The 26776-nt window shown below is 38.4% G+C and overlaps 2 protein-coding genes and 1 long non-coding RNA gene across 3 annotated transcripts; 1 reads left to right on the top strand and 2 right to left on the bottom strand.

Moving 5' to 3' along the window:
* The first annotated feature begins 902 nt into the window (after window positions 1-902).
* LOC103715682 (tropinone reductase homolog At5g06060-like) lies at window positions 903-8232 on the top strand. Its single transcript, XM_008803403.4, has 5 exons — window positions 903-1276; window positions 1376-1583; window positions 4453-4669; window positions 4780-4886; window positions 7873-8232. Exons 1-5 carry the CDS (start codon window positions 1179-1181, stop codon window positions 8050-8052), a joined length of 810 nt encoding a protein of 269 aa, XP_008801625.3. The 5' UTR covers window positions 903-1178; the 3' UTR covers window positions 8053-8232.
* A 1271-nt stretch (window positions 8233-9503) lies between these two features.
* Window positions 9504-19703, bottom strand: LOC103715683 (very-long-chain aldehyde decarbonylase GL1-8-like). The gene is made up of 7 exons (XM_008803404.4): window positions 19418-19703; window positions 16055-16192; window positions 12371-12516; window positions 11968-12087; window positions 11687-11899; window positions 11519-11599; window positions 9504-9888 (listed from the first exon to the last, which is right to left on the bottom strand). Exons 1-7 carry the CDS (start codon window positions 19451-19453, stop codon window positions 9819-9821), a joined length of 804 nt encoding a protein of 267 aa, XP_008801626.1. The 5' UTR covers window positions 19454-19703; the 3' UTR covers window positions 9504-9818.
* A 2810-nt stretch (window positions 19704-22513) lies between these two features.
* LOC113461837 lies at window positions 22514-25866 on the bottom strand. Its single transcript, XR_005510862.1, has 3 exons — window positions 25461-25866; window positions 22978-24533; window positions 22514-22833 (listed from the first exon to the last, which is right to left on the bottom strand). It is a non-coding gene; the product is annotated as an uncharacterized LOC113461837 (long non-coding RNA).
* Between the last annotated feature and the right edge of the window lie 910 nt (window positions 25867-26776).

Below are 26776 nucleotides of genomic sequence, written 5' to 3' on the forward strand. Positions count from 1 at the left end.
TTAAACTTGATTAGTTGGATAAACTTTTATGTTCGTCTATTTGTTAGACTGCTTAAATGGGAACTTTATCGATCGCCCGTGAATGCATTTGACTATGTAACGTGGATCTGGATGGGATAGCAATTACTTCGTCTATCTTATTTGCATTATAATCTAGGCTTGTGCCCTTGTTTGGAGCAACTCTAGGCCGGATTGAGTCGCAACCGACGAGCAAAAGCGCATGGGAATTTGCCATGTAATGTAAAAACTTCGGGATGAGGTTCGAACCAACATGGAGAATGCATGCATGCTGGCATGGGCCGCGTGGCCTCCCGTCCAACTCCAACATGGAGAGGCTGTTTTTTTTTTTTTTTTTTTTTTTTTTTTGGGTAGGACAGACAATTCATATTCGGCGAGTACGAAAACATCCAATAAAACCAGAAAATAGAATATTTTGGAGTGCCCGAGGCAGCTCTTCATCCCCAGCCCACATGGTACTACCCTTATAACTGGCCACGTAGGCGGCCACCCAATTTGTAGCCTCATTAGCTTCATGAAAGTTATGCTTGGCCTGAAAGGCCACTCTATCCCACATCATAGCCCAGAGTCACGAAGCAGAGGGTGGTCGTCACCCACACCCCTCGGACCTCCTGGATCCATTTGATAATTGTGGCCGAGTCGTCCTCCAGGATGACTGAGTGAGCCGCAAACTTAGTCGGACATGTCGAAAACCTGCCTATGCGGCCCTCAACTCTGCACCAGAAATCGAAACATTGAATAGCTGATATCTTCCTGCTACCACCAGGCATTCGGATCCTGATAATAAATTCCACGCCACCTTGCGTACCTCCGTTCGAAACAGATCCACTAAAATTGATCTGGAGCAAGCTCAAAAATGGAAGCTCTCGGATGAAGAACATCGTATAAAGTACTATCGGAGCAGGATGGAAACTCCAAATGTCGCCAGCTGCCGGAGCCCTTCCGCTGATGTAATATGACATGGAGAGGTTATCTCGACACGATGTGCGGAATTCCAACTACTTCTGATAGCTCCCAAACATGTGATATTGCGAGATCTTACGAGAGCCCTCCGTTTAGCTTGGCAGCTGGCTATCCGTGCTCGCACAACTTGCACCACTCGGATTCAATCCGCAAAGGACCCGTGAGAGGGAGAAAGAGAGGGAGGGAGAAAGAGAGGGATGGGAGAGGTGGTGGGATGCAGCGGCGGCCCTAAACCCGGTCGATGGTCTCTCCAGGGCATGACGGCTCTCGTTACCGGCGGCACCAGAGGAATCGGGTCTCTTTTCTTTTCTTTTTTATTCTCTCCACCTCCCTCTCTTCCTTCTCCCGTTACCTCCCTCATCTCGTCCTTGTATATTTGTTGTTGTCTTGGTAGGCACGCGGTGGTGGAGGAACTGGCCGGGTTGGGGGCGACGGTGCACACGTGCTCCCGGAAAGAAGGGGAGCTGAGCGAGTGCTTGAACAAATGGGAGGCTCAGGGGCTCCGCGTCACCGGCTCCGTCTGTGACCTCTCCGTCCCCGACCAGCGCGACGACCTCATGCGCAAAGTCTCCTCTCTTTTCGATGGCAAGCTCAACATCCTGGTCATCAACCTCCTCTCTCTCTCTCTCTCTCGATCATCTTTTCTTGTAACCTTCTTCTTCGCCCTGTCTATTTCTTTAGTTTGCATTCATCTTTCTCTTTTTGTGCACGGTTACTAATTACTATCTGTTCTTAATAATCGACACTTCCACTGAGAAATAATGGCCTGAGGGAATTCATGATCAAGAATGCAATATTCTCGAATTGTTGGTATAACATGGACTAGTTCTTAATAAAGATTCCGGGAAGTTTCTCACTTCCTCCATTTTTCCATCTAAAAAAAACCTGGACTAGGGCTGGTGCTGTTCCCTTTTGGATAATAAGGCCGAAATGTGGTTCTTGGAGGCGATATAGGGGTTGTTCTTTGTGTTCGACCAAGTTTTCGCAGACAGAGAGCTGCTTGCGGAAATGAGGTCGGTTTCAGTAGTAATTTCAATAGCTTAAAAACATGTTCGACCGAATGAATAATGGTTCATGTGGATGAAGCGCGGTACAATTTGATCTCTGTTTGTAAAGCATCTTATGATGATCTTCCTGAACTTAGATAAAGAAAGACCCACTCTGTTTGGATTGCACATTCCATTCAGTTCTTTTCGTGAGCTTCAAAAAGGGACTAGAAGGAGTAAATGCAAGGGCTTATAACACAAGGCTAATTGAGTAGCTTTCTGGAATATTTAGCTAACCAATTGGTGTAGTTCTTAGTGAATCCAAGAATGGAGCAAATTGGATCGACAGGTCAATCTTCTTTTTTTTTTTTTGATTGAATCAACAGGTCAATCTTTGAAGCTGCTGAAATTCAATGTTAATGGTGGCATACACCGATAGATCTTTCAATTGTTGAACACAATGCTCTGCATCATCTGTGCCCAAGATACTATTGTTCCAGGGCACATGTTAATTTTACTTGACACATACAAGTGGTAAATCATTCAGACTTATTTTCGGTTGGTTTGAGTGCTTTATATTTGGATGGCTGTGGTTTAGGCGAACCACTTGGAGCATCGCAATGGGCTCAAACTTAGTCCTACTTGGAGTTGTCCCAACTTCCAAGTGTCCAAAGGTCGGAAAACAAAATACTGGTGAAATTTCATTATTTGAAGCTTGGTATGGTTGGTAGTTGAAGTTTTAGGTAGCTAAACCTTCAAAAGTTCTTATGCAAGTTTGAGGTTTTGGTAGCTAAACCTTTGGAAGTAATGTTTAATTTGGCTGTTTGCATTTGTTACTACTTATGGTGGCATATTGGACACTATCACACTTCATGACTGCAAGACATGGAACAGTTACTATGTTGCATAACATCAAACAGTAATCGCATCGGCTTCTTCTTAACTTAACGTGGTAGGTCCAACTTTACATCAAGTAAACTCTTGATTTTTTCCCCTATTATCATGCTGCTGGTCTAATTGATAGTTCATGTTATTAGAACTTTGGTTTTGCTGGTCCTATTGTCCCTCATATGGGCCTTCTTTGCCCACCACAATTTACCGTTTTAAACACCCAAAATTTGGAATCCATACCCTGGATATCACAGTTTAGCAGGCATATAGAATCTGATATTGAAATTTTAAAATTGTTTCATGCAAGACCACTTACTTGTCTTGACCATAAGAGATTCTAGGATTGTTGATGTTTCCTTTGCAACGTTCAAGCCTGCTTGGATGCCCACATATCTTGACTGCCAGATTACCCATATAGATTGAAGGTGAAAAGTTAGGTAGCAGGAGTGAGACAAAAGGTTTAGTGATTGGGGTGACAACCAAATGCCTCATGCCATGGAAACTGGAATGCTGAATATTAAGTCCCCAATTTTTTAAAGATTCTGCTATCTGGAGATTCCCTGCAGTGACTCCTCTCTTCTCATCTGCTTGCTTCGCTCCTAATTTCCAAGCTGTTGGGGTTTACCAATGGATGAGATACATTTCCCTCCAAACTGTTCATAATTTGTGTCTGTATAGTCTTTTTTCTGACATATAGTCTAACCCAAGGCCCAGGGGCAATGAGATAAGCGGGAGCTAATAGTTGTTCCAGTAATTGGTTTTAACACTATATGGTACTTATGCTTGCTCTTGTGGATAGGATATTGTAGGATCATGAAATTTTAAACCAGAAAAATTCGAAATGAGTAAGATTGTGGCATAAAAGTTATTTTCCTAATGTAGTTGTTTGTCCCAGACTTGGTCCTGGTTTCAGTTAAAATACATCTTTCTTGATGCAATTAATGTACAGCAGATGTTTTAACTATATTATGTTGTATGGTTGATTTAATCATCTCTGATCTCTGTATGGTGTTTTTAATTCTGCTTATATTAACAGTGTCTATTCGTACTTCTGTCCTCCATAGATAAATCAGTTATTTACAACAAATTATCCCATTTTTTTTAATTATTTTTTAGTCTAATGTGATGAGTTGGCTATTATTATATTCTTAATGAGAGGAAGGATATCCTACATTTCATGGATGGCTATTTCACTTCATAGAATTCTTGTGAATTCTGGATTTGACTCCACACTGCAACGATTGTATACGATGACCTCTGTATTTGCTTTCTTCCATCATCGTTGGTGTTAATTGCTTCTTTTTTTCAACTGTTTTTATGAAATTTGTGCTAGTTTGGCTCTTTCATTCTTATAATTCCATTAACTAATTTCTATCATATAGATGAATTGAGGGAGGACATATGCTCTTCCTGTCTGATGCAACAGATAAACAAACTTTCAGTATCAGTGTTTCTGAACCTAATGCGATAGCAGTAATAGTTTCCATACTGATCATGCATTTTGTGAATAACCCCAATGCTTTAGTGCTTTCAGGTATTTGTTTTCTATTTATATGTCTAATAATGTCTTCTTTTTCTTATATACATTTTTCAGATAAATAATGTTGGAACAAATATAAGGAAAAAGACAATTGAATATACTGCAGAGGAATACTCATTCGTTATGGCTACCAACCTTGAGTCTGCTTTCCATTTGTGCCAACTTGCACATCCCCTTCTAAAAGCATCAGGGAGGGGAAGTATTGTCTTCATCTCTTCTGTTGCTGGTGTGGTTGCTGTACCTAGTGGAACCATATATGCAGCGACTAAAGGTAAGATCATATATAGCAAAATATGGCCATACCATTTCCTTCATTATGCAAAACAGGAGAGTTATGGTGTTTGACCTTATAGTTACCCCTTTCCTGTCTGTTTCTTTCAGGGGCAATTAATCAATTGACAAAGAATTTTGCATGTGAGTGGGCAAAAGACAATATTCGAACCAACTCTGTTGCACCGTGGTACATCAGGACTTCACTCGTGGAAAATGTAAGTTTATCTCTGGTTATTGTATTTATGCTTGCTATGTAGTTTCTTCAAAACCTGGGTATTTTTGCATTCTATGAACTAATCTTCACATAATTTTTCTGTCCAAGAGAGCTCTTTTCCACCACATTGGATTCTAATTTATAGACTGAATGATTGGCATATGTTTTGTTGGTCATGGCTATGGTCTTTGTATATAGCCTCTCTTTAGATATAGCAATTGTGAAGCACCTCTTGCTTCACACACTCAGTCCACTATTACAATTGGAGTCGCCACAAGTCAACCTGGTTTGAATCTTCAGATTAGATAAATATCTGATAAAAGTTAATGATGATTTAACTTTAGAACAATGAACCAAAATTTGTAATGTTCTTACATACACTAGCCTCAGTGTAGATGAAGCTAGTAAGTCAAAATGCACTTCATTTAATTGGATCATTTATTTATATGATCAAAGTAGGCTTATGTAATTTCCTTGAATTGGCAATCAAATAGGAAATCAAATCAAATAGGCATTCCCCAGCTTTTCTTAAGCAACCTCACCATTTCTTCTCATGCAACTCTTGATCGGCAGCAATGACTACATATGGAGATATGGAACTTATTTAAGAAAGTAAGCTTGGTGAATAAAAAGGGTCTAGTGTAGAATGGAGAGACCATTGATCTATTCTTAAAGAACAAGGGTAATTGTGAACTATATTAGATATATTGGTTGAATCTAGATAGACATTGCTGGAAGCTTAAACCTGCTCAAGAGCTGAGGCTAAAAATTAATCTCATCTAGAGAATTGGATATCCGATAAGGAGATAAATATGGAGTTGCAAGTATACTATGACTAATGCAAGATAAGTTAATTATTTAGAAAGTTTAGAAAGACGGGTTTGGAAGGGCAAAATTATGACTTTTTTTATTTTATGTGCTAATGAATATTCAGACAGAACTATCTTAGGTAAAATGGATTTCCAATGTTGTCCAAAAGTATTTGAGAAATGGGTACAACCGAAAGATTGTGAAATCAAGGAAGCAATGTTGAGAGTATGTTTGATGGGAATATTTATGATTGTTCAAGTGAAATTTATTGGAGCGTAATTGTAAGATCCATCTGCCTTAGGTGGTATTTACACTTTTGAAACTTTTCATGCCTTAGCGTAATTGCAATGTTGGATGCTTCAAAGTGTTTTCATGTGAATATCATTTATTGGGGTTATTGTTGTATAAATTGGTTTTTAGCATAGTTTTTTTTTTGTCATTTTTTAATATTACATATCATGCAATCATACGACTTCATTGTTGCATGAAGGTTTGTTTATATATAGTTCATCCTGGGCACATCAATTTCCTACCAATTTTTGATGCACCCAAATCAGCCCCTGCTCTCACTTCAAGCGACTATATATTAGATACTATCATAGTTTCTTGTTCAAACCGGTAGCTTAATGTTTGCGAGGATTCAAATTTTAGTGTACTGTCATTTGAGAAATAGTAGAAATTGTTAATGTGATTTGGAATGTGGAAACTGATTCTTGATACCATTGTTGGATTCATTGTGATTGCTACCATATGTCATGCACAAATAGCTTTGAACATTCAATGATAACTCTTGAAATTGTCATTAGTTGAATCACCAAAGAATCCTCCTAGATTAAATTGAAGAGGAAATGTGGAAGTCGACAATCACAGAAGTTTCGAACTCAAGAGTTTGAGACTTGAGGCTTTTTGTTAGAAGGGCAAGTGACTTTTTAGAATACTATAAATTATTTTCTGTCAGTTTATTCCTCTCATTTCAGTTCATTTAATATATAAATATTTGATTTCTCTCAAAAAAGATGTATAAATATTTTATCAGACAATGCTAATTACAAGAGGTTGAGCCTTGGCATAAAAGAAAGGTTGCTCCATCATGATCTGAAGGTCATGGACTTGGAACACGAAAACAGCTTTTCCACATGCAGGGGTAGAGCTGTGTACATCCAACTCTCCCCAGACTATGCAATGGCGGGAGCCTCGTGCATTGGGCTGCACTTTTATAGTACTGCTTAGACCATGTTATTTGTTTGCAGACTTAAAATGACCATGATAATACCACTCTCAACCTTAATTTAAGTCTAATCAAAATGAGTTTTGGTATTAAGAACTTATGTCGTATCCTAAGGGGCATCTATAGATAGTTACCTCATCATGATTCATTTAACATACAGTCATGAATCATGCCTGGACTGTTACATTGTTTTTTCAAATTAGAGGCCATGGTTTTGTTTTATTATTTATATTCTTTCTTGTCCCTCTCCTGCATCTTTAGCTGTGACAGTTCGCCAAGCCTGGTTTGTATTCCCATTCAGTGTTCAGTTGTCTTATGTGTTGATGGCTACATCTGCTTCGAATACATGGTATATATAATTTGGGAATATGACATACCAGTACATGTATGAGTTAGGAGATGCAGATGGGTCATCATTGCAACTATTGACCATAGCACAGATCTTCATCCATAAGGGGTTACATCTTCCGGAAGGAAGTATGTTTTAGACCATATTTGAATTTCTTGTTCTGAACCTTTTGTGATTTTCTGCAACTTTGCTTGATACCGTGCAAGTCAAATCAGGAGCGGCCTAAGGTCGTTTTGTCTTTAAGGTCTTCCCTACAGTGGGCCGGCCTTAGGTGAACTCACAGTGGACCTTCTTTGGGCCAGCCTAAGGGTTAGGCCGGCCTTGAGTCAAATGCATCCACATGATATCCAGGATCTTGTTTGATTTTGGTGAGCAGAAGGGTGCTCCCCTCTTTTACCATAACATGATAAATTTACATGATTTCACACTGCTTCATGGTAAATCATAGAATTTTCTTGTACCTGTGGGTTTATGCATGTGATAAAATTGCCGCAAGTGCAATTGCTTTTGCGAGCTCTTATTTTATATTCTTATACTGTTGCAAACGTTATAAGCTTCTTGCTCAACATGTTTGTTTATATGTTTCGTGATTCTTCCCAGGTGATCAAAGATGAGGAATTTATGGAAAGGTTTGTGCATCGAACCCCTCTTGGGCGAGTGGGAGAGCCAGAGGAAGTATCATCTTTGGTAGCATTTCTTTGCCTACCCGCTGCTTCTTACATAAACGGGCAGGTCATCATCGCTGATGGAGGAATGTCTGTAAATGGTTTTTTTTTCTAGGGACTATCAGATAACACCAAGTCTCCTCCGTGGATGCTCTGGCCGTCTTCTTTATTATGTTTCCTTTCTCGATAAGGTTACAACTGTGTGTGACGGACGTGCAGCAAATTTTAACAGTATTAAATAGCTCCCAGCAGGTTCTTAGGCTGGTTTAATATGAGCCTTTCGTGTTTTCCTGTGTGTAATGGAGTGGCCGATGCAATATATATGCTCTAATCTTATCTCTTAACGTAGCTTTGCAGATCATTTATGAGGGAAATGCATAGGCATCCGACAGTGTCGAACGCCTCCTGAACGAATTGCAGAGCCAGGGGATATTTCACCTTTGGAGGCATTCCTTTGCCTGCTGCTTCATAAATCACCGGACAGATTATGTCGGTTGATGGAGGAATTGCTGGGAACGGTCTCTTCTCCTGCTCCCAACTAATGATAGCTAAATTGTTCTCGTAGTTGGATATTTTTTGATACTAAAAAAAATCAATTTAGCTACCAAATAGATGTTTTAAACTTTTACAGCACTTCGAAAATATAGTTAACAAATAGTTAAAAAAAAAATTATTAAAAACTCTATTAGTGAAAGTTTTATTTTTCAAAACTCTATGGATAAAAATTCTACCATCTATGGTAATATCATACGAGACAATATAGCCACAACCAATCTGCCTCGGTCTGGATAGATATGCCATAAGCCATCGAAATGTGCTGGGAACAGGCCAAACCTGCACCCTGACTTGGATGCGTTGGCCTGTCTGCAATCATGGATTAGAACTACTCGATAATGCCATAGAAATGTTCGACACCTAGCGCGCTTTTGACCCATTTTACCACGACTGAACATAACAGATTGACATGCAGCAGGGCTGGCCTCCACAAGCGTTCGTGGCACCAACATTTCTAATCCCCGCCTAGCCAACAGCTAAACAAAGTGAAAATGCCGAAGCTACGCAAGAGTAGGCCACCTCACAGCTGGGGATGGAGCATCATTATCTAAATCTCGTGCTGGAAAAGCAGCTGATGGCTCCTCAAGCTCCCTAGTTCTATCGCCAACTCATCTTCCCCCAACTAATAATTTTACTGTAGTATCCATCAAGCACTCTTCATAAGCAGTTGGGATCCTCTTCAGTTCGGTATTGAACTGGGGATCTGGTTGATCACATCACGGCTGTCCATGTCCGGCAGGACAGTCATGATTATATAAACCCTATACGGTACATAAAGCAGTGTACCGTGTAGGTCCCAACTTGGCCTCTCCGCTTCGATACCAAACCGGAGAGGACCGGACACCTTCACAACAAACCTCCGCAACTGATGTTCGCATGTACTCCCCATGCTCTAATACATACATACAGTCGCCTGAGGCCAGAACAAGAGCCGAGCCACCTGCCCGTAGCACCAGCCCAAATGCTTGTTGGACGCATACAACAAATAAAGCGACAGCCGACAAGATTTACTGCCGGTAGCAAACACTGCTCATGTTTTAAACTTCAATGAGCCTGAATCGTTGTATGCCAAAAAGGTGGAAGCACACATGTTTCTGTCACTCAATCACTGCTCTCTAATCAAGAAAAAAGCAGCTACATCACTTCATCAGTACACTACGGTACGGACACAAGAGAGCTCACCAAATAGTTCGCCTCAAGTTCATATAATCCTTGCTCACAATTGCACCATCAGACACAACATTAGACTTCCGAGATGCTTTTAGACCAGTTCAGGATGTTAGAAAGAATACACCTCATTGCATATTTTTGAGAAAGCCTCACTAATTAACATTGTTTTCCTTCTTGCTCCTCAAGCGCTTTTAGCTTCCGATAACCTTTATCAGTTCCGAACAACCTGATAGTGACAAAAAGTTGGATTGGTCAAAAGGATAGTTTTAAAAAATAAGGCACCCAGACTACTCGCATATACCAGCTCTGAAAAACATATCTAAAATGCTTTCTAGCTTCTCAAGCCCCAATGCAATGGATTAGTCTTGGGATGAAGAGAACAGCTGAAACAAGTCAGTTTTCATAGAACATGCCCATAGTCTGGGAACCATGTTTTCTGAATATAAAATTTGTACAAGCAAGATTGGTGTCCTCACTCTATTAAAACTGAAAATGATTAATCAGCAAAATTCATATAAACAAGCCAGCAAATTTTTGCATGTGTGAGCGCATATGTTAATTAGGACTGCCAATTTTTCCTGGCATCAGGAAAGAATACATTCTAACAGAAGAACCTGCAAAGATGGCACAAAGATATACATGAAGAAAAGAAAGTCCACGTTTATATGATGTTATAATTCCCATAATTGAATTAATTTGCTTAATGATATCAAATTTGTTGAAGCTAGATTCTGGTGGCCTTTTAGTTTTCTTACTTGAATCAAGCAGTCACAAAAAACCACAACCATGACCATTAGATCTTGATGATTAGGGTCAGTTCCAAAGTCAGCAACTATAAAACTCTGTTGAAATGCACCAAGAGTTGTTCCCACAAGGATGTATCCTTAAAGATCAGTCAAGGCATGGGACATGCACCAAATTAAACGCTAATGTGAGAATCAATCATGATGCACTTTTATGGCCAAGAAAATGTTAGGCTATTACGGAGTGCACTTCTAGGCAATGTTGCATGGGAAGATTAACATATCCGACTGTTTGTTTATTGTGTTATTCATGGTTGGTTAGCCTCTATTGTTGTTTGCAGATATATATACATATACATATATATATATATATATATATATATATATATATATATATATATATATATATATATATATATATATATATATATGTACCGTATAACAAGATTTTAAGAGTATATGTACATTAATAGTGTATTGGAAAGTCCTAATGTCTCATGTAACTAGCCTCAAAAAATATCAAAATTAGATGGTGTGACTGACGTTCTATAATTGTTCATGCCCAACACTTGAGAAATCTAACATATTGATACTCTTAAGGCCCACTTCATTCAGTAAACAAATTTAAGGATCCAACACACTAGAGCTTACATGTAAATAATTTATTTGTGCTAATTTATCTTCCGGATGCTAACAAAAATAACCTTTTTTAACAACCAAACTTACTAAAATTAAACCGCTCATAATTTTTGACAGTACGCCATATTTCAAAACTTGATCTTTGATCACTTGTACTAAAGTAGTCAGGCTAAACAGGAAGTAGGCTGAGAGATAGGATCTTGACAAAGATGCTCAAACCAGTTAGCATGAAATGGTAATATTCCTTACAACAGGTAAAACTTTCGATGTATTAGAATGATCATGCTATAAGCAGTAAATATCATTCAGTCTTTTAAAGACATGGGCTGATAACAGGACAATTTTTCCCCATAGAACATCCTTGTGATTTATCACAAATTCAAGCGGCGGCCTAAATGCAAGTTGTCATGACTATGTCTAAGGAAATTGCTACCTAACTGTTTCATTATGCACATGCACAAAATACATACTCACCAGTCCATATAGATGAAAGTTGATGAGTAATTTCCAGACTTGGTGTAGAGCACACGGTGATGATAGTCATGAAATTCCGCACTATAACATCAGCCAACCAGGTTTCAGGTGATGAAAACCACACAACCCTCACCTACGAGATCAAAATGGAAAAAGGTTGGAACTCACCCTCCATACAATGGCAGGAAATTTGCAGGGCTCCATGGGAAGTGGTAACCACTATGAACCTCAACTGTCTCCAAGACTCTCAATATCATCCATAGCCACAGAGTTAATAGATGAGGGCCAGTGAGAGCAGGACCGATAATGGTTGCGAATCCAAGAAACAATATTTCAGCAGGATGTGCATATTCAGAAGTCAATCCAAATGGTGTAGCATGTCTGCACAATGTACCATATAAGGAGAGCAGTAATGAGCAAACAAAAACTGTGGAAGCAGTGCTACTCACTCATGATGAACACTGTGGACATGCTTGTACAGCCATTTTGTATGCAGTACTCTATGTCCCCAATAGAACACAAAGTCCTCCAGGAAAAAGTAGAAAAGTATTTGAGATAGAACAACGCTCCTGCAAAACATAATCAACCATGGATTAGCATAAATGACATGAACCTTAACTGAAACCAATAAGCAACTCCCATCTATTTGGATTGCACTTAATCTTTTTATTTCCTCATTCATTTCAGGCCATATAACAGAGACATCACTAGCTTCTTCAAATGTTTTCAGGTGCACAGCAAAGTGTGGGTTTTGATTCTGCTAAAAATTGCATGGGCATTTTTGAAAAGGTGAAGCTTGGCTAGGAGAATGATTGATTCTAGAGCATCATATCAGAGGAAACCTGTTAATACCAGGGCGGTAATGGAAGACTGCGTCTCAGGCCCATGTATCTGAAGGCAGGATAGGAAACGATCATAACTGGTAAATTCACAAAGACATGGTAGAAGATTAGGCGCATAATACATTTTCCATGTACATCTGGAGTGTTACTCTTTCTCTGCAAAGATAAAGTCTGGTCATTGAGATATAAAACCAAAAAGAATTCATAGGAAAAAGGTGTAAATGGTGAATGCTAAAACCATGACTTATGATGGAATGTGGGGAGGAATGCATGTCAGATCAGCTAATATAGGGACAACTACAAACTTATTCCCCAAAACGACATCAACTAATGTGCAAGCAAGAATTCTGTGTTACAGAGCAAGAAAAAAATGCAAAAGCAGATGGAAGATAAGTATGCCAAGTCACTTAACGACTGCTATAAGGTTCAAAAGACTTCAGCTAATTGCACAATTTTTGGGCCAGAGACTGCTAGATGCATTACGAAATGGATTTCATAACTGAGCACTTAAAATCAGATTTCAACATTTTATTAGCAGTCCTATTTAACATCAACATGGTTAAAGAAAGTTCATCTAATCAGTAGGAACATGCAACCTGCTAACTCGTTCATGACCAAGCATGAATGCTTATACATTTTCATGGTAGAATACAAGAATAATACCCTTAGTATAATGCTGTCAGATATTGAAGGACAAGAGATCATCCATATAAGTTGGTTTTTGGATAAAGTAAATTAACCTGAAAACAAGTTTTTGCTTGTTATTGTAAAACCAGGTTATTACATTATAAATAGCACCCTGGTTATCTCAACATAAAGAAATAGGAGTGGCAAATGTGAAGCCCCTGTCAGAGAAAAGGTATGGAGGGAAAACAGCCTTTGAGACAATAAAAACAACAGAAAACCGAATCTCAGGATCAGAGAGGGAAACAGTATCTTGCTATTTGTTACACCAATCGATGATTGAAGTTCCCAACAAGGTGCAAAAGCTAGTACTGGAACCATGGATCAATGTCGGATGAAAATTTGATGTTCCATTCGAAAAGCATAAGAGGAAAGAGAGGAAAACAGTTTCTTGCTACTTGTTACTCTAATTGATGATTGAAGTTTCAAAGAAAGTGCACAAGATAGTACAGGAACTGTGGGTCAGTTTCGAAGAAAATTTGATTTTCCAATGAAAACACATAAGAAGACATGAAAGAATGCATAGCACTAAAAGTAAGGTGCATAAAATAAGTCAAGACAACCCACCAGCCTATACCAAGTAATGTATTAGTGAAATCATCATTTTTACGGAACAAAACTTCAAACAAAGTTCCATCATAGTTTCATCAATAGAGAAATTAAATATGCATCCATTACAAGAGTCAAATTTATGTTATACCAAAAACAGATGCCATTAAGGAGAAAGTGCAATTTTAGGAGACATGCAAAATGATGAAGGAAGCTCTATAAATTGCAATGATTGTCAAAGATGCTGCTTCAAGAGGCAATGGAGTCATCACCACCAACAATGGTTATATCGTCAACAATTAGTCGAACTGTGATACCACATGACCAGTGTCATGTGAAGAGGTAAAAAAGAAGATAGCCTGTGGAGGCCAACATTCAGGAGGTAATTTATATAATATCCTTCTTAAGAGAGATATTTAATCAAATGTCCGACAGCCTCTTTGTTTTTCTTTCTTCAATCACCATTCCAGTATCTGCCATTCTTTTTCTGCTTCTATATGTCACATTTCCTCTTTGATACATCATCTGTAATTTTTGGTTAAAAATTATTAAAAGAAAATTTGCAACAATCAGTCCAAAAGGTGGAAGAATAGGAATAAAGAATTAATCGGGATAACAGTTAGTAATTTGGGAAGCCAAATAAAGATCTCTCTCATCAACCACCAGTGGCGGAACCAGGATTTTGGAAGAGAAGCAATAATTTATCTAAGTTTTATCAAATATTTTGAAATACAATGTTAGAAAATACATATTATGTCTCTTACAAATTAAGCATATACCAATTGGGCATATTTTTCGAGATTGACTTTTCCTACATGAAGCCTAACAATTAGATGAGTTCATTAACATGAAAGCATGCATCCTGTATCAAGTAAATGATTTAGCTAATCACCATTCTCTTTTTGAGAGGACAATTTGTTTAAATAAATATATATATATATATATATATATATATATATATATATATATATTGTTAATTAACCCAGCTTCAATACCACAAATGCATAAATTGCATGCAAGATTGCAAGTTTGATGATGCAATCTATAGTCTCATATTGCTAGTCTTAGTTTTGATGAAAACAAAGAATATTTTCAAAACAAAAAAGAGAATAAGTTACCACACATCAAAATAATTTGAAGAAATATTGACCAAATGATATCATTCTTATACTAGCACAAGAAAAATAGGATGAGAATGAGAGTGAGAGGACATGTATGAGGGAGAAAACCAAAGATGGGAGGTGGAAAAGAAATAAGGACTGTTACTGTAGCATCACCACATCCATTCCTTCATACCCTGGGGGTGGGGGAATAGGAGCAATATTTTGATGGGATTGCTTAGCAATTACCACCTACTGTCTAGGTAACAGAATCCTTAATATCTGGATTAGAGTGGAATCTTATTTCGATGTGGAATAACAGTAATCATGATTTATTGATGGCTGAGATTTTAGAGAATCCAGATTAAAAGGGCAACTTAATTCTGATTTCAGATAGTCCAAACAGAAAAGGCAAATCTATTTCGAATTTTATGAAAAAAAAACTCTCAGCAAGATCTCTAGGCAATAGCTTGCATATGATTGTATCCAAAATGTCATTATTTTTTTTTTCCACTTTCGGGGGGTGGGGGCAAGGGGGGCCATGGTTTGGGGGGTTTCTTGGAGATCTCTAAGTAATAGCTTGTATATGATCTCTATTTATCTGATAGCTTGTAATAGTGAGATCTCCACCAGTGTGAACCACACACATCTTTAAATAGTCTTCAGGTCTCAAAGCCAAATATTTTGCACTTCCTAAAAAAGACAGCAGGTTTATAATATGTTTTAGGTAATAGGTGAAAGTAACTCCTGGTCTATATATACAAGTTGAAACTCGAAGTAGAATATCTCATTGACTCTAGCATGATGAACACTACAGATAAGATGCAACATAAGGTAGAACCAACTGATGGACGGATAAGAATCTAGTTGACCTATAAGGAAACAAAAGGGGAAAAAGAAGACACTCAGGAAATCAATTTGTACCCATAAAAAAAAAGGTCCAGTGCCAACAATTACAATTATTCCATTTTCAAAATCAAGAACTGAAGAAGATGGAAAAGATGCATTGCAATCTGATTAAGGGGTTTCCCCTCCTTTCCAAGGAATCTAGAACTTTATCAGAAGTGGTGATTCCAATAAATATAAATAGAAGAAAAGTTGCAATATACTGAAACTTATAACACAACCAGCCAAAATGTAAGACAAAGCTAAGCAAACAAGAAAAAAATTGTGCTTCAATTTGTAGTTCAGACAATTCTCCTGAGGAAATAATTATCCCGTTGTATGGAACGATAACATCATAATGATTTAGCTATTGCAGCATAGGATAGAACAAAATTCAAGTGCACATGAATGGGGAAGAGATCCTGAACTTTACAGACCAAAAGTTAATAACATAAGCTGGGAATTTCTCAGCAAACCTGAATTTTGTATTTGCTGAAAAGGCCTGCCCTCTCAAAGCATACTGATGGAAGCCCAGACAGGAAGAAAACACTTTCATGTATTATGAACGTGCCCAGGATAGACAATTGAAATTCACTGAAATGAGTGATCAGATACTGCAGAACCAAATAAAGATCGATAAGAAACTAACCATGTGAATAACAGTTGGCATCCAATCAAGAACTTGCAAAAAGGAACTTGCGCAAACACCAAGATTCTTTATAAATTTGCTGGAAACATGTGGATCTACTACCAGTAGTTGAAAGTTGAATGTGCAAGCTAGTATATGGAGAAAAGATGTGCATTTTGCAACTTGATGCAAAAGCTACTTGTCCAACATATTAATGTCTTAAAAGCACTCAAATAAATAGTGACAAGAAAAGAGTGCAGATGCAAATTACAGACAACTAGGAAAAAGGAGATCATGTTGTTGTCATTCAAACCAGGTAGACTAATTTACTGAATTATTAACACAAATACCTCGGAAAATCTGCATAAGAATCACTAACGTAATGCAAGTAGGCCATGGGGTAACAATGCTGTCTATGTGCTATCAAGAAATTAGAAACGTGACTATGCTATCAATGTCAATTTCGTGGTTACCACTGGCACTTGCTCAGGTACCTAGGTCCCTACGAATAGTGGTGCTTGCACCGTTGGCTTTTTGGCACCATAGAACTCAGGAAGTACCTAGACTGGGCCCCATGGACCAAAATGATTCCCTTGGTATTTCTTGTTAACCAAGAAACTTTTGTAGGGCATTTTTCCTATAATAACAATTTGGAATTATTGTTAATGTTAGTAAATGAATCATAACAGTTTTAGCATACATATTAGTAGCAATCGTATATTCAAAATTAATGATAAACATGGTAATTGGTAAATAAGCATTAGAATTAAATATCGCAAGTATTTCAACAGTCATGGAAGCCATTGGGAACAATATACAACCACGTTAATATAAGCAATTATTTAGATGCATCATGTTATGTTTCTTTTAAAATATAAAAGCCTTAATATTTATCAATATCAACATTAGTATAAGCAACACATTTTTGTACAGAGAAAAATTATGGCACAGCTTTTGATTACCATATACATGTAAAATTCCCATGTACGATGTATAAAAATATGCAAGAGGCTTAGATACAAGGGATAAAGCAGATGAAATGAGCAAAAAATAAAAGGACTTCATTTCTTCTTTCTTTTTTTGATGAAAAAAGGACTTCATTTCAAAAAGGAGGAGAAAAAAGCACTCAAAGACATTTTTTGTTTTTTTTTAAAAAGCCTCATCTTCCCATAGCCAAAACACAAACTCTTAACACGTCCTTCTTCCAAAGCAGTCTGAAAAGCATAGTACTTGGTAGGGGCATGTCTCGTTATTTGGAAATTGAACTAGGCAAACACCTCAGGACAAAAAAACAAATACCAACATGACATCAACATCATGAAAGCCCATCATTCTAACAGCTATTACCAATAAACACAGCAAGTTAGATCATTTGATTATATGAAAGATGACATTGTTTAAATATCATTGATACTAAGGACGTGCTTGTCCATGTTGTTGGAGTTTTAATTTGAAAAAGATTTAAATTTAAAAAACATGAACCAACCTTATCCCCTAAATTTTAGTTGGTTTAAATATTTTAAAGCACTTTTCTTTTTTAGTCCCACATCGGATATTTGAAAGCAAGTCTTCTTGCTTAAATAGAAAGTGGGTTGGTGAACACACGTGCGCACGTGCCGTGCCCATAGCAAGGTGCGGGCGCATTGCATACGCGATCCGCATACCTTTTTTGCCAGACACTTCTCTACGTTGATTTTCGAGGGGTTATGGTGTTTCTGAAACATCATCTTGACTCTGGGTTCAGCACCCTAGGATATATCAAATGCATCACATGCACTCACTGGTGTCTATCTCCTGAGAGACTCTTCTCTTCTCCCAATCTAAGATACAGACTCCATCACTCTCTTTTCCATTTACTGTTTTCACTCTGTCACTCTCTTTTCCATTTACTGTTTTTCTTTTTCGCAATCTTTCTTTTTGAGCATCTAAAGGAGTCATTCAGATCAAACCTTCCAGAGATCATGCTCGTTAAAGAAGGATCGGACTGAGCTAGGTTGTTATACCTTAGGGACTAGATCGCCGCAGGCCCGCATGTAGGGAGCGAATCACGTTCTTAAGGCAATATGCATCAGCCGCCTCAATCCAGACAAAATCTTTTCAATCTTTTGATTTTCTTTTATTAGATTTTTCTTTTACAGCACTATTCTAAAATTTTTGAAAACAGCAACATAGCAATTTCTAGGCGACTTTGCACCAGCACATGTGATTTTCATCATTGTTTTCATGAGCATGCAATTTCAAGTCAAACATTGCTGGCACAAACTGACTGTACAGAAAAGTTCCAATGCAAATCAAATAAAGAATTATTCTCCTTAATTTATGTCAAGGGAAAGAAACAAGAGTGTTTTTATTAATCTTGTTCGGTCAAAAAATTATGGCTTAGCTCTAATGACAGTGCTTGTGACTCGTGTAAATGAAGCCATCCCAAACATCATCGACATGTTTTCCAAAATTAGACAATATCACTACTAGACCCCTGAAGATGGGAAGACAGAATTAATGGATTGGCTGATTTCATTACAGAGTTATGAGCAAGTAGGTCATGGCCCATTACGAACAAACAGATGTATATAATATGAGAATGAGACGTTAGAAGGTGCCAAATCAATAACCAGTGATCAACCGTAGTATGACTATTTTCTTTTGGAAATTTCTCGAAATACATGAAAATCTGGACTCGGAATTGATGGAATACTATATCGCCTCCCGTTCAGCAGCTTGGTGAGGACCATGATCTTTTATATTTGCCACCGTTTGGGCAGTGCCAGTAAATACTGATTCGTTTACCCGATTTACCTTCGACACCAGCCCCCCCCCCAAAAAAAAAGCCAACCAACCAAAACCCAAAAAAAACAAAAAAGAAAAAAAAGGAGAAAAACTCCGACCTCTAATAAAACCATCCACCGAAAGAAGAGCCAAAGTAACATCAAGAATCGCACCAAATCCGATCAAAAACATCTCCAAAACCCTAACGACGATCCCAAAAGTCAAAATCAAAACAGCCGACCATCCAAGGAAGCCCAAGAAGGATCCCCTCAAGAAAACACAAAAATATCAAGAGCAGATAGATCGCAGGAACTTTTTAGCGAAAAGCAAGAAAAGAACGACAAGCGATGATCCGATCGCAGAGAAGAGCAAATAAACAAAGCCACTGGAGCTGAGAGACGGCGCTTCAAAGAATGCGAGCGAGATGAGCATAGAGAGAGAGTACCGTCCAGCCGGATTCGAGAAGAGACGCCATGGCCATGGATGGAAGGGGAGGTGGCGGGCGGCGATGCGACGCGAGCGATCAGAACCCCGAAGACTGATGAGAGAGAAAACGAGAGCAAGATTTATTAGGGAGAGGAGGAGGAGGAGGAGGAGGAGGACAGGAAGACGGTGGAGAGGAGAGTGGGAGAGAGAGAGAGTGTGTGTGTGTGTGTGTGCAGGCGGAGCGCGAACAGAGACCACGCGTCCCGGCCGAACAGGCTGCCGTCCAGGGGGGAGGGGGGAGGGGGAAGCCCCCCATATATATACGGAAGGGAGATGGGATCCTCCTGGGGCGGGGTTTTTCAACTGAAATCGATTTCCCTTTGCCTCCCCGGCCCGGAGATTCGATTATTTTACATGTTTCCCAAATTGCCCTCCGATTTGGACGCATCATGCTCATAACTTGCCACCCCGGACCCATCGCTCCTCCCGGCCGGCCAGGACCATTGAATTGATCCTAACCACGGCCAGATACAACCAAGACCGGTGGTTTGCGAGAGTGGCAAGTTTTAACTACGGTACCCACCTAACCTTTTGCTTTGCTGTGTCCAAATCTGTGTGCGACCAGCGAGGGTAGCAAGTTTTCAATGGATGTATCATACAAATCTTTTTCTCTCCTACTATATATATATATATATATATATATATATATATATATATATATATATATATATATATATATATATATATATATATATATAAATAAAATAAAAACCTCGGCCGCTGATATTAATAATATTGATGTTAATATGTGTAATTATCATCAAAATTTAGTTTTTAATATACAATAAAAATTTATATATTCTATTTTTTTATTTGCTATAATTTATTATATTATTATATTATATTTCAAAAGTAATTAAAAAAATAAAATTATACCTTGCATACCAACGATATCAGTATTGATATTAAAAGGTTCTAATCGACCAAAGAATTAAAGTTTATTGCTTATTGTGAAATAAATTTTGAGCTATTAAAATCTTCTATTAATTATAATTTATTATATTATTGTATTGCCTTTCATAAATAGTTAAAAAAAAAACTCTGTGCATTGCACAGTCCTATGCTAGTTACATACAAAGATGGTAATACAAACTCAAAAATGAAAGTACAAAATTATATGGAAAAAACAAATGGAAACCAAAGTTGTTTGAGATGCCCATTCTTTGCATGTTCTCTAAAACTGAGCATTAAGTTTGGGGCAAAAAATAGTTTACCAAAATATTGCAAATGCAAGATCCGATATAGATAAATCAACATCTTATATCTCATTTGACGAGTCAAAAATGGCAAAAAGAAGAAGAAGGGAAGAAAGGAGGAAAGAAAGAAAAGATGGGTTTCTTCTTGTAATGGTTTTCTTAAAAGTTACCTCTCAGTCGGTACTCTATAATGTTTCCACAAGATAGTATATTAGGAAGCCGATGAAAATCTTCCACTAAGCAATGCAATATATATGTGCATTAAAGGAAGCTCAATAATTTTCATATCTTAGCATCCTTGCATGTGAATATATTCTTCTTGTTGCTGTTTTTGTGGTACCAGTTCCATATTCTTTTATCAGAAACAATCATCAATATTTAAAACAGTTACATATAAAATTGGATGGTACATAGATACAGAAGAGGACGCAAGACTATATATTTATGGCTTTTACTATTCCAAAGCAAAGCCTGAACCAATTTGAATGGTTTGCTTATGAGTTAGGTAGTTGAAAGCTCCTCATCACAAAAAAAAAAAAGAAGAAAGAAAGAATCCATGCTTCATACTTAAAGCTAGGTGAATAGCATTGGTAAAAGAGTGAGTATTGGTGCAACTATAAACTTGTTTTATTTTAATTTAGAGGTCATGGATTTAAAATATGGAAACAACTTCTCCGCATGCAAAGTTGACTGCATGCATCTAACCTTCTCTATATCTAGGGCCGGCCCGAGCCTTAGGCGACCGAGGCGGTCGCCTAAGGCCCCGGGCCAATGAAAGGCCCCCGAGAGGTGAAGAGAGAGAGAGGGAGGGAGGAAGGGTCTGACCGTGACCAAAAGGAAGCAAAGGCTCCATATAAAACGGGAATAGGAGCTGGCTACGAGTCTTCCCCCTTGATGGAAGGGAGGTGGAGAGTTTTTTGGCCTGCAGAGAGGAAATTTAGGAAGCTGGGGACGGTAGTTTTGTTTTGGATGGAGAGAGAGAGAGAGAGAGAGAGGAGGGATTTGGTTGGCTTGATACACGCCTGAAGCCACTCTTATCTTTCATCCCTTCTCTTGTTTGGTTTTGGTCTTGGTTTTCCTTCCCTCACATTACTCTTGATCCAGCTGGGCCATCAGGAAGAAAGGGGGATTGGAAATGGACTTCTTGGAGGGTGGAGATTCTTTTAATTTTTCCTCTCGGTTTCTTCTCCCCTCTTGGGTGGTAGAGAGAGAAGGAGGGAGGGGGTTGAATGGCTGCTGTGCTGTGATGTTGCGGTTGCTGCTTGGGTACTTGCTTGAAGGGGAGATGGAGGGATGGGACTTTTATTAATTAGATGGAGTCAATTTCACATAATGCCCCTACTCACTACAAGAAAATACATATTCAGCGACTAAGATTCTAGTCGCCGAATAATCATATTTGGTCGCCGAAACCTTTTCGCGACTAGCATACCCTTCGTCGCCGAACCCTAGTCACTGAAAGGTTTTGGCGACCAATATTGTGTGGTCACCTAAGGTACACCAACAACGACCAACGTTTGGTTGCCGAAGAAAATTTTCAGCGACCGAATCTATTGTCGCTAATTTCAACGCCGACCAAATAGTTGGTCGTGGAATGTTTGTCTTCCGCTACCAAAAAAAATGGTCACTGAATGTCTATCTTCCCCCATCAATAGTTTGGTCGCAGAATATATTGGAATGCATTGGCAACAAACATTTTTTGGTGGCAGAAAGTATTAACCTGTATTTAATTAACAATTCAAATTATATGCTTAATATTTATTTTTGGGCTCGTTCCAAATCCTGTACAACCAACACAGCCTATCCAATATCCATATTGCATAATACATTTGCTCATCCAAATAGAAGTATACACAATGTTGGAGAATCCATAATCATTCATTATAAATATCATCATCTATAAGTCTAAAGTCAAGCATATCTATTAATACCATACATCACAATGTTTCATCCATACCATATGTTAAGGTGATAATCATCACCAAATACATCAAAATGTAAATTAAAAATCCCAAAATATCTGATCTTGCTATTCATCCAAACAACCATCATGTAGACAAAAATATTCTTATACCAAAAACTAGATTCTGCTTGTAGACAACTCCACCATGATCATCTGAACAAAAGCTATCTATGTACCAAAAACTAAATTTCACATGCTCATAACTCCACCATGTATCTGAGAAAGCAAAGAAGAATACAAAATCAATAACCACATGTGAAAAATAATAAACTAAAATTCAAGTATAAATTCACAATGACATTTCGCTTAATTTGGTCAAAATCTCTAAATAACCTATGTAATATAAATGAGAATACATACCAACGAGTATTTGTACCACCAGTTGAATACATGGCCCCATCATGATGGATAGATGACTTGTGCGTTTGAGTCTTTTTCTTTAAGAACTCTGTCACCAAACTTGTAAGATGTGCAATTTGCTTCTATTCTTCCTTTAAGAACTCTGTCACCAAACTTGTAAGGAAGGAAAGGTTACAGATTTAATGAAGATTTGCAACAGCAAATAAACCAAGAAAGCAGACAACATGTGCAATATCACTGTCAGGCCTTGAAACAACAATATAAAGGGGATAATACTCAGGTTATAAAGGCTTCAACTGCAGGGCATAGTTTGAAAAGGCAATAATTTTCTTTGAGCTGAAGATTGGATAGAACACAACATTCCCAACCAAAGACATGCAATGGAAAATAATCTGATCACTTTTTTCCCCTTTTGGTTGGGCATGAGTACATGAAAATTGAGGACATGTGCCTTAAGATTCAAGGGAACTTCATAAAGCTTCAGGCAAACTTTTTCCATCGCATTATGCAGTTGTGTTGCAGATTTATAAGCATGCACTAAGTTGACGATCAATAGATCTTATAAAACTAATGAGCTAAATTGAATTTTCACCTAAAACAATAATCCAGCATCTGTAACTTTAAGACACATAGAGGACCTCAGTTATCAAATATGTAATGATAGAAAGAGCTTTAGTAATGTATTATTCATGCAAATAGTAAAATCAAGATTTTATCTAAAAGGAAATATACTACCTATAAACAACACACCAAAATTTTCAATGGTATTCAAGCTCCGAATCAGCTTTAACATATGGAGAGTGCACTGTGTTTGCTGAGCTGCAGTCAAATTGAATAGGAGGTGTGCCTAAACCTTGTTGCTGATCAGATTTTGGATGTAGTTGATCTGGTGGTAGATCAAGTCGATGCAAACTAGAGAATAATTGAATCCAACCTCAATGGCAAAGTAAGTGATAACACTGATTAGCTATCTCTGCCTGGTTGCATGTGAAATATGACAAATAGAATGTACTCTACCTAGAAAGCAGAAAAATACTTAGAATGTACATATAAACAGAAATGCTGTATATATTCAGGCATGCATACAAAAATTTATCTGCATCATCCAAGTAAAATTATTTTCTTTGAATTATTTCTGAAAGAGCTGGGTTCTCCCATCAACTCTCATCTTATTGAGCTACTTGTGCTACAGCCCTCCTCACTGCACCAGTTGACCGCATTCATCTCCACTAAGAGCAGGGAGGAACCATATCTGTGAACTGATTGAATTCAAAATATGGAAGAGCTAGAAAATGGTTATTTCAACTGCACAAACTGCTGTCATTTTGGTAAACACAAATCGCAGCATGGATCTCTCAAATCAGATGAGTTTTTAAGCAGCAGAAATTAAAGCTCCAAAGCAATGGCCACAGAAAGAGTCAGACTAACATACATCCCAGATGCTAGGGCTCTGCCAAACAAATTCTTCCATGGCCATTTATTATAGTTGAAGCAATTTCCATCCATCATCAGATCAAGCTACCAATCCCTTTCATGATCACAATGTGGAATAAACGCTGCATGAGCAAGTATAATTATAGTTGAAGCAATTTCCAATTCCATCAAGATCTAGCTACTAAACCTTTCTCATAGTTGATATGTGGAATAAACTCAGCATGAGCAATTATATTTAAATAAAATAACCAGAAATGTTTTCACATATAACACAAAGTGTTAAATAAATACTGCACCAGAAACAAAGTCACTGCACTGGATACAAACAAACAATTGCATGACATTGATTACAGAATCTTTTTAACAAATTCTGGCCAGTGAGACTAGAGACCTCTTACAAGAGAAGCCTGGGTAATGAGACAAGCAACATTGGTTCAGTGGTTCATGCTCAGCCATGTGGCAACTGGCAAGCGATAATCCTAACATTTTAGAAATAGTATTGGAAATGAAACCTGGTATTACACTCCCAAGCCATGAGATTGTTTAAGAAACCTCCAAAAATATTGCTTGAATTTATGCAGTTCAGGCACTTTACCAGTGGGAAAAGCCTAACCCAGAAAAGAATCATCATATGTTGGATATATGGTACATAGATCTATTTTTTTCATATCGAACTTGCCAGCTTAAGTAACTTTGAGCCTGAGAAAACTAATATCTCCTCAGCATACATATTCAGCCTTCTTATTACATAGTGGAGAAGAAAATCATGTGAAGTGATCCAAGAATCTCAGCCTTCTTACCGAATGGAACTATTCAAAAGGTGATTTTCACAGAACATATGATACGATTATAAAAATGTAATCCCATTTCCTCCTGTGAGGAAACAAATAGCATTAATTATCCAACATATGAGAAATTTTTTCTTTATTTCAATATTACACTACCTACTTGAAGAAAGCATCTCTTTGTGACTCAAGAATCTTTACAATGAGGAAATTATGATGTAACAGAAATTAAGAGAGAGAGAGAGAGAGGAGAAATTTGCCTACGTTGGAAGAGAACTGGACCAACCGGTACCTCTCCCCATCCGGAATCGAGTTTGCGAAACCTCGATGAAGAAGAAGAGCAGCAGAACCCTAGGCGGCGGAACCAGAGGGGTCTCTGGTGGCCATCGAAGCAGCTCCGCCTGGCCGAGACGGAGGATCTCAGGGCGGCAGCGGAGAAGCGGCACTGGCACTGGGAGGATAGGAGGGCCGCCATGGGAGCTAGGGTTTCGAGAGGAGAGGGATTGGGGAAGCTAGGGTTTTGGAGTTAACGCAAAGGAGAGAGGAGGGGTTAGGGAGGAGGAGGAGGAGGGGGAGGGGTCATCCCTGCCGTGGACGGCCTTCCGGTTAGGGATTTGTTGGATTTGGGTTAGGGAGGAGGAGGAGGAGGGGTTAGGGATCGCTGGGGGGGGGGGGGGGGGTGGAGGAGGGGGGTGGGGGGTGTGCGCGGGTTGAGGGGCGGCTGCAGGGCTGGAGGATTAGAATTTACCGTTCCTTGCTTTCGTGTTGGCGCCGGACTGGGGGGATTTGGGCGGGGCACACTTAGTTTCATTCTAAATTTTTCTTTTTTTATTTTTTTTTTAATTTATAATTTTTTAAAAATAATATTTTTAATATTTTTGGAATTAGAAATTAAATTTAGTGATGGAAATTTCTATCAATAATCCGTCACTGCCAAAAATAATCTTTTAAAAATTTATAAATACTTGGGTTACGATTTTTGTGACGACTGAATTTGTCACTGTCTGGTTGCAATTTTGGTTACCAATTTTGCGACAGATATCCCGTCACTACAGTGGTCACTAAGTTTTGGCGTCCATCCTATGATCCTATCCGTATATTCTGTGACCGGTCTGTCACTAATCTGTCACTAAGTTCACACCACGGTGACCAAATTTCTGTCTGTCACTACTCCATCACAAATAGTGACTGATAACGGGCCGTCACTAGTTTTCCGTCACTATACGCTTGTTTTTTGGTAGTGTCCGCCGCAACCGGACATGGTCTTCCTCTTCTCCATATATAGGGCAGGAACTCGGAAGCGAAGAAGGCTTGGCTAGCACCGAGTGGGAGGGATTTGGGATTCTGGATAGGGGAACGGCGAACGGGCGAAGGAATTAACTACGGCGACGGGTGAAGGCAAGGAGTTAAAGCCGAATAGAGGAATAGGGAATTAGGGTTTGTTTGGTTTCTCGCACGACGTCCCTACATGCATACTTTTCTCGACTTTTGTGGGATTGAGATTCAGCCGAAGAGACGAGGATATGCCTAAGTGAATTAAGGTGTTAAACGGCACCGTTTGAAAATAAGCCTTTTTTTTT

This window comes from Phoenix dactylifera, chromosome 3, assembly GCF_009389715.1.
Source record: "Phoenix dactylifera cultivar Barhee BC4 chromosome 3, palm_55x_up_171113_PBpolish2nd_filt_p, whole genome shotgun sequence".
NCBI lineage: Eukaryota > Viridiplantae > Streptophyta > Magnoliopsida > Arecales > Arecaceae > Phoenix > Phoenix dactylifera.

Bases quoted from the DNA above. Each gene is read 5' to 3' on its own strand.
- LOC103715682 (XM_008803403.4), top strand. From the start codon at position 1,179: ATGGGAGAGGTGGTGGGATGCAGCGGCGGCCCTAAACCCGGTCGATGG. The intron at 1,584-4,452 runs GTCATCAACCTC...TACATTTTTCAG, and splicing joins ATGGCAAGCTCAACATCCTG to ATAAATAATGTTGGAACAAA. The intron at 4,670-4,779 runs GTAAGATCATAT...TGTTTCTTTCAG, and splicing joins CATATATGCAGCGACTAAAG to GGGCAATTAATCAATTGACA.
- LOC103715683 (XM_008803404.4), bottom strand. From the start codon at position 19,453: ATGGCCATGGCGTCTCTTCTCGAATCCGGCTGGACG. The intron at 16,193-19,417 runs GTACTCTCTCTC...TTGGTTCTGCAG, and splicing joins TTCTCGAATCCGGCTGGACG to TATCTGATCACTCATTTCAG. The intron at 11,600-11,686 runs GTGAGTTCCAAC...CTGATGTTATAG, and splicing joins TTCCTGCCATTGTATGGAGG to TGCGGAATTTCATGACTATC.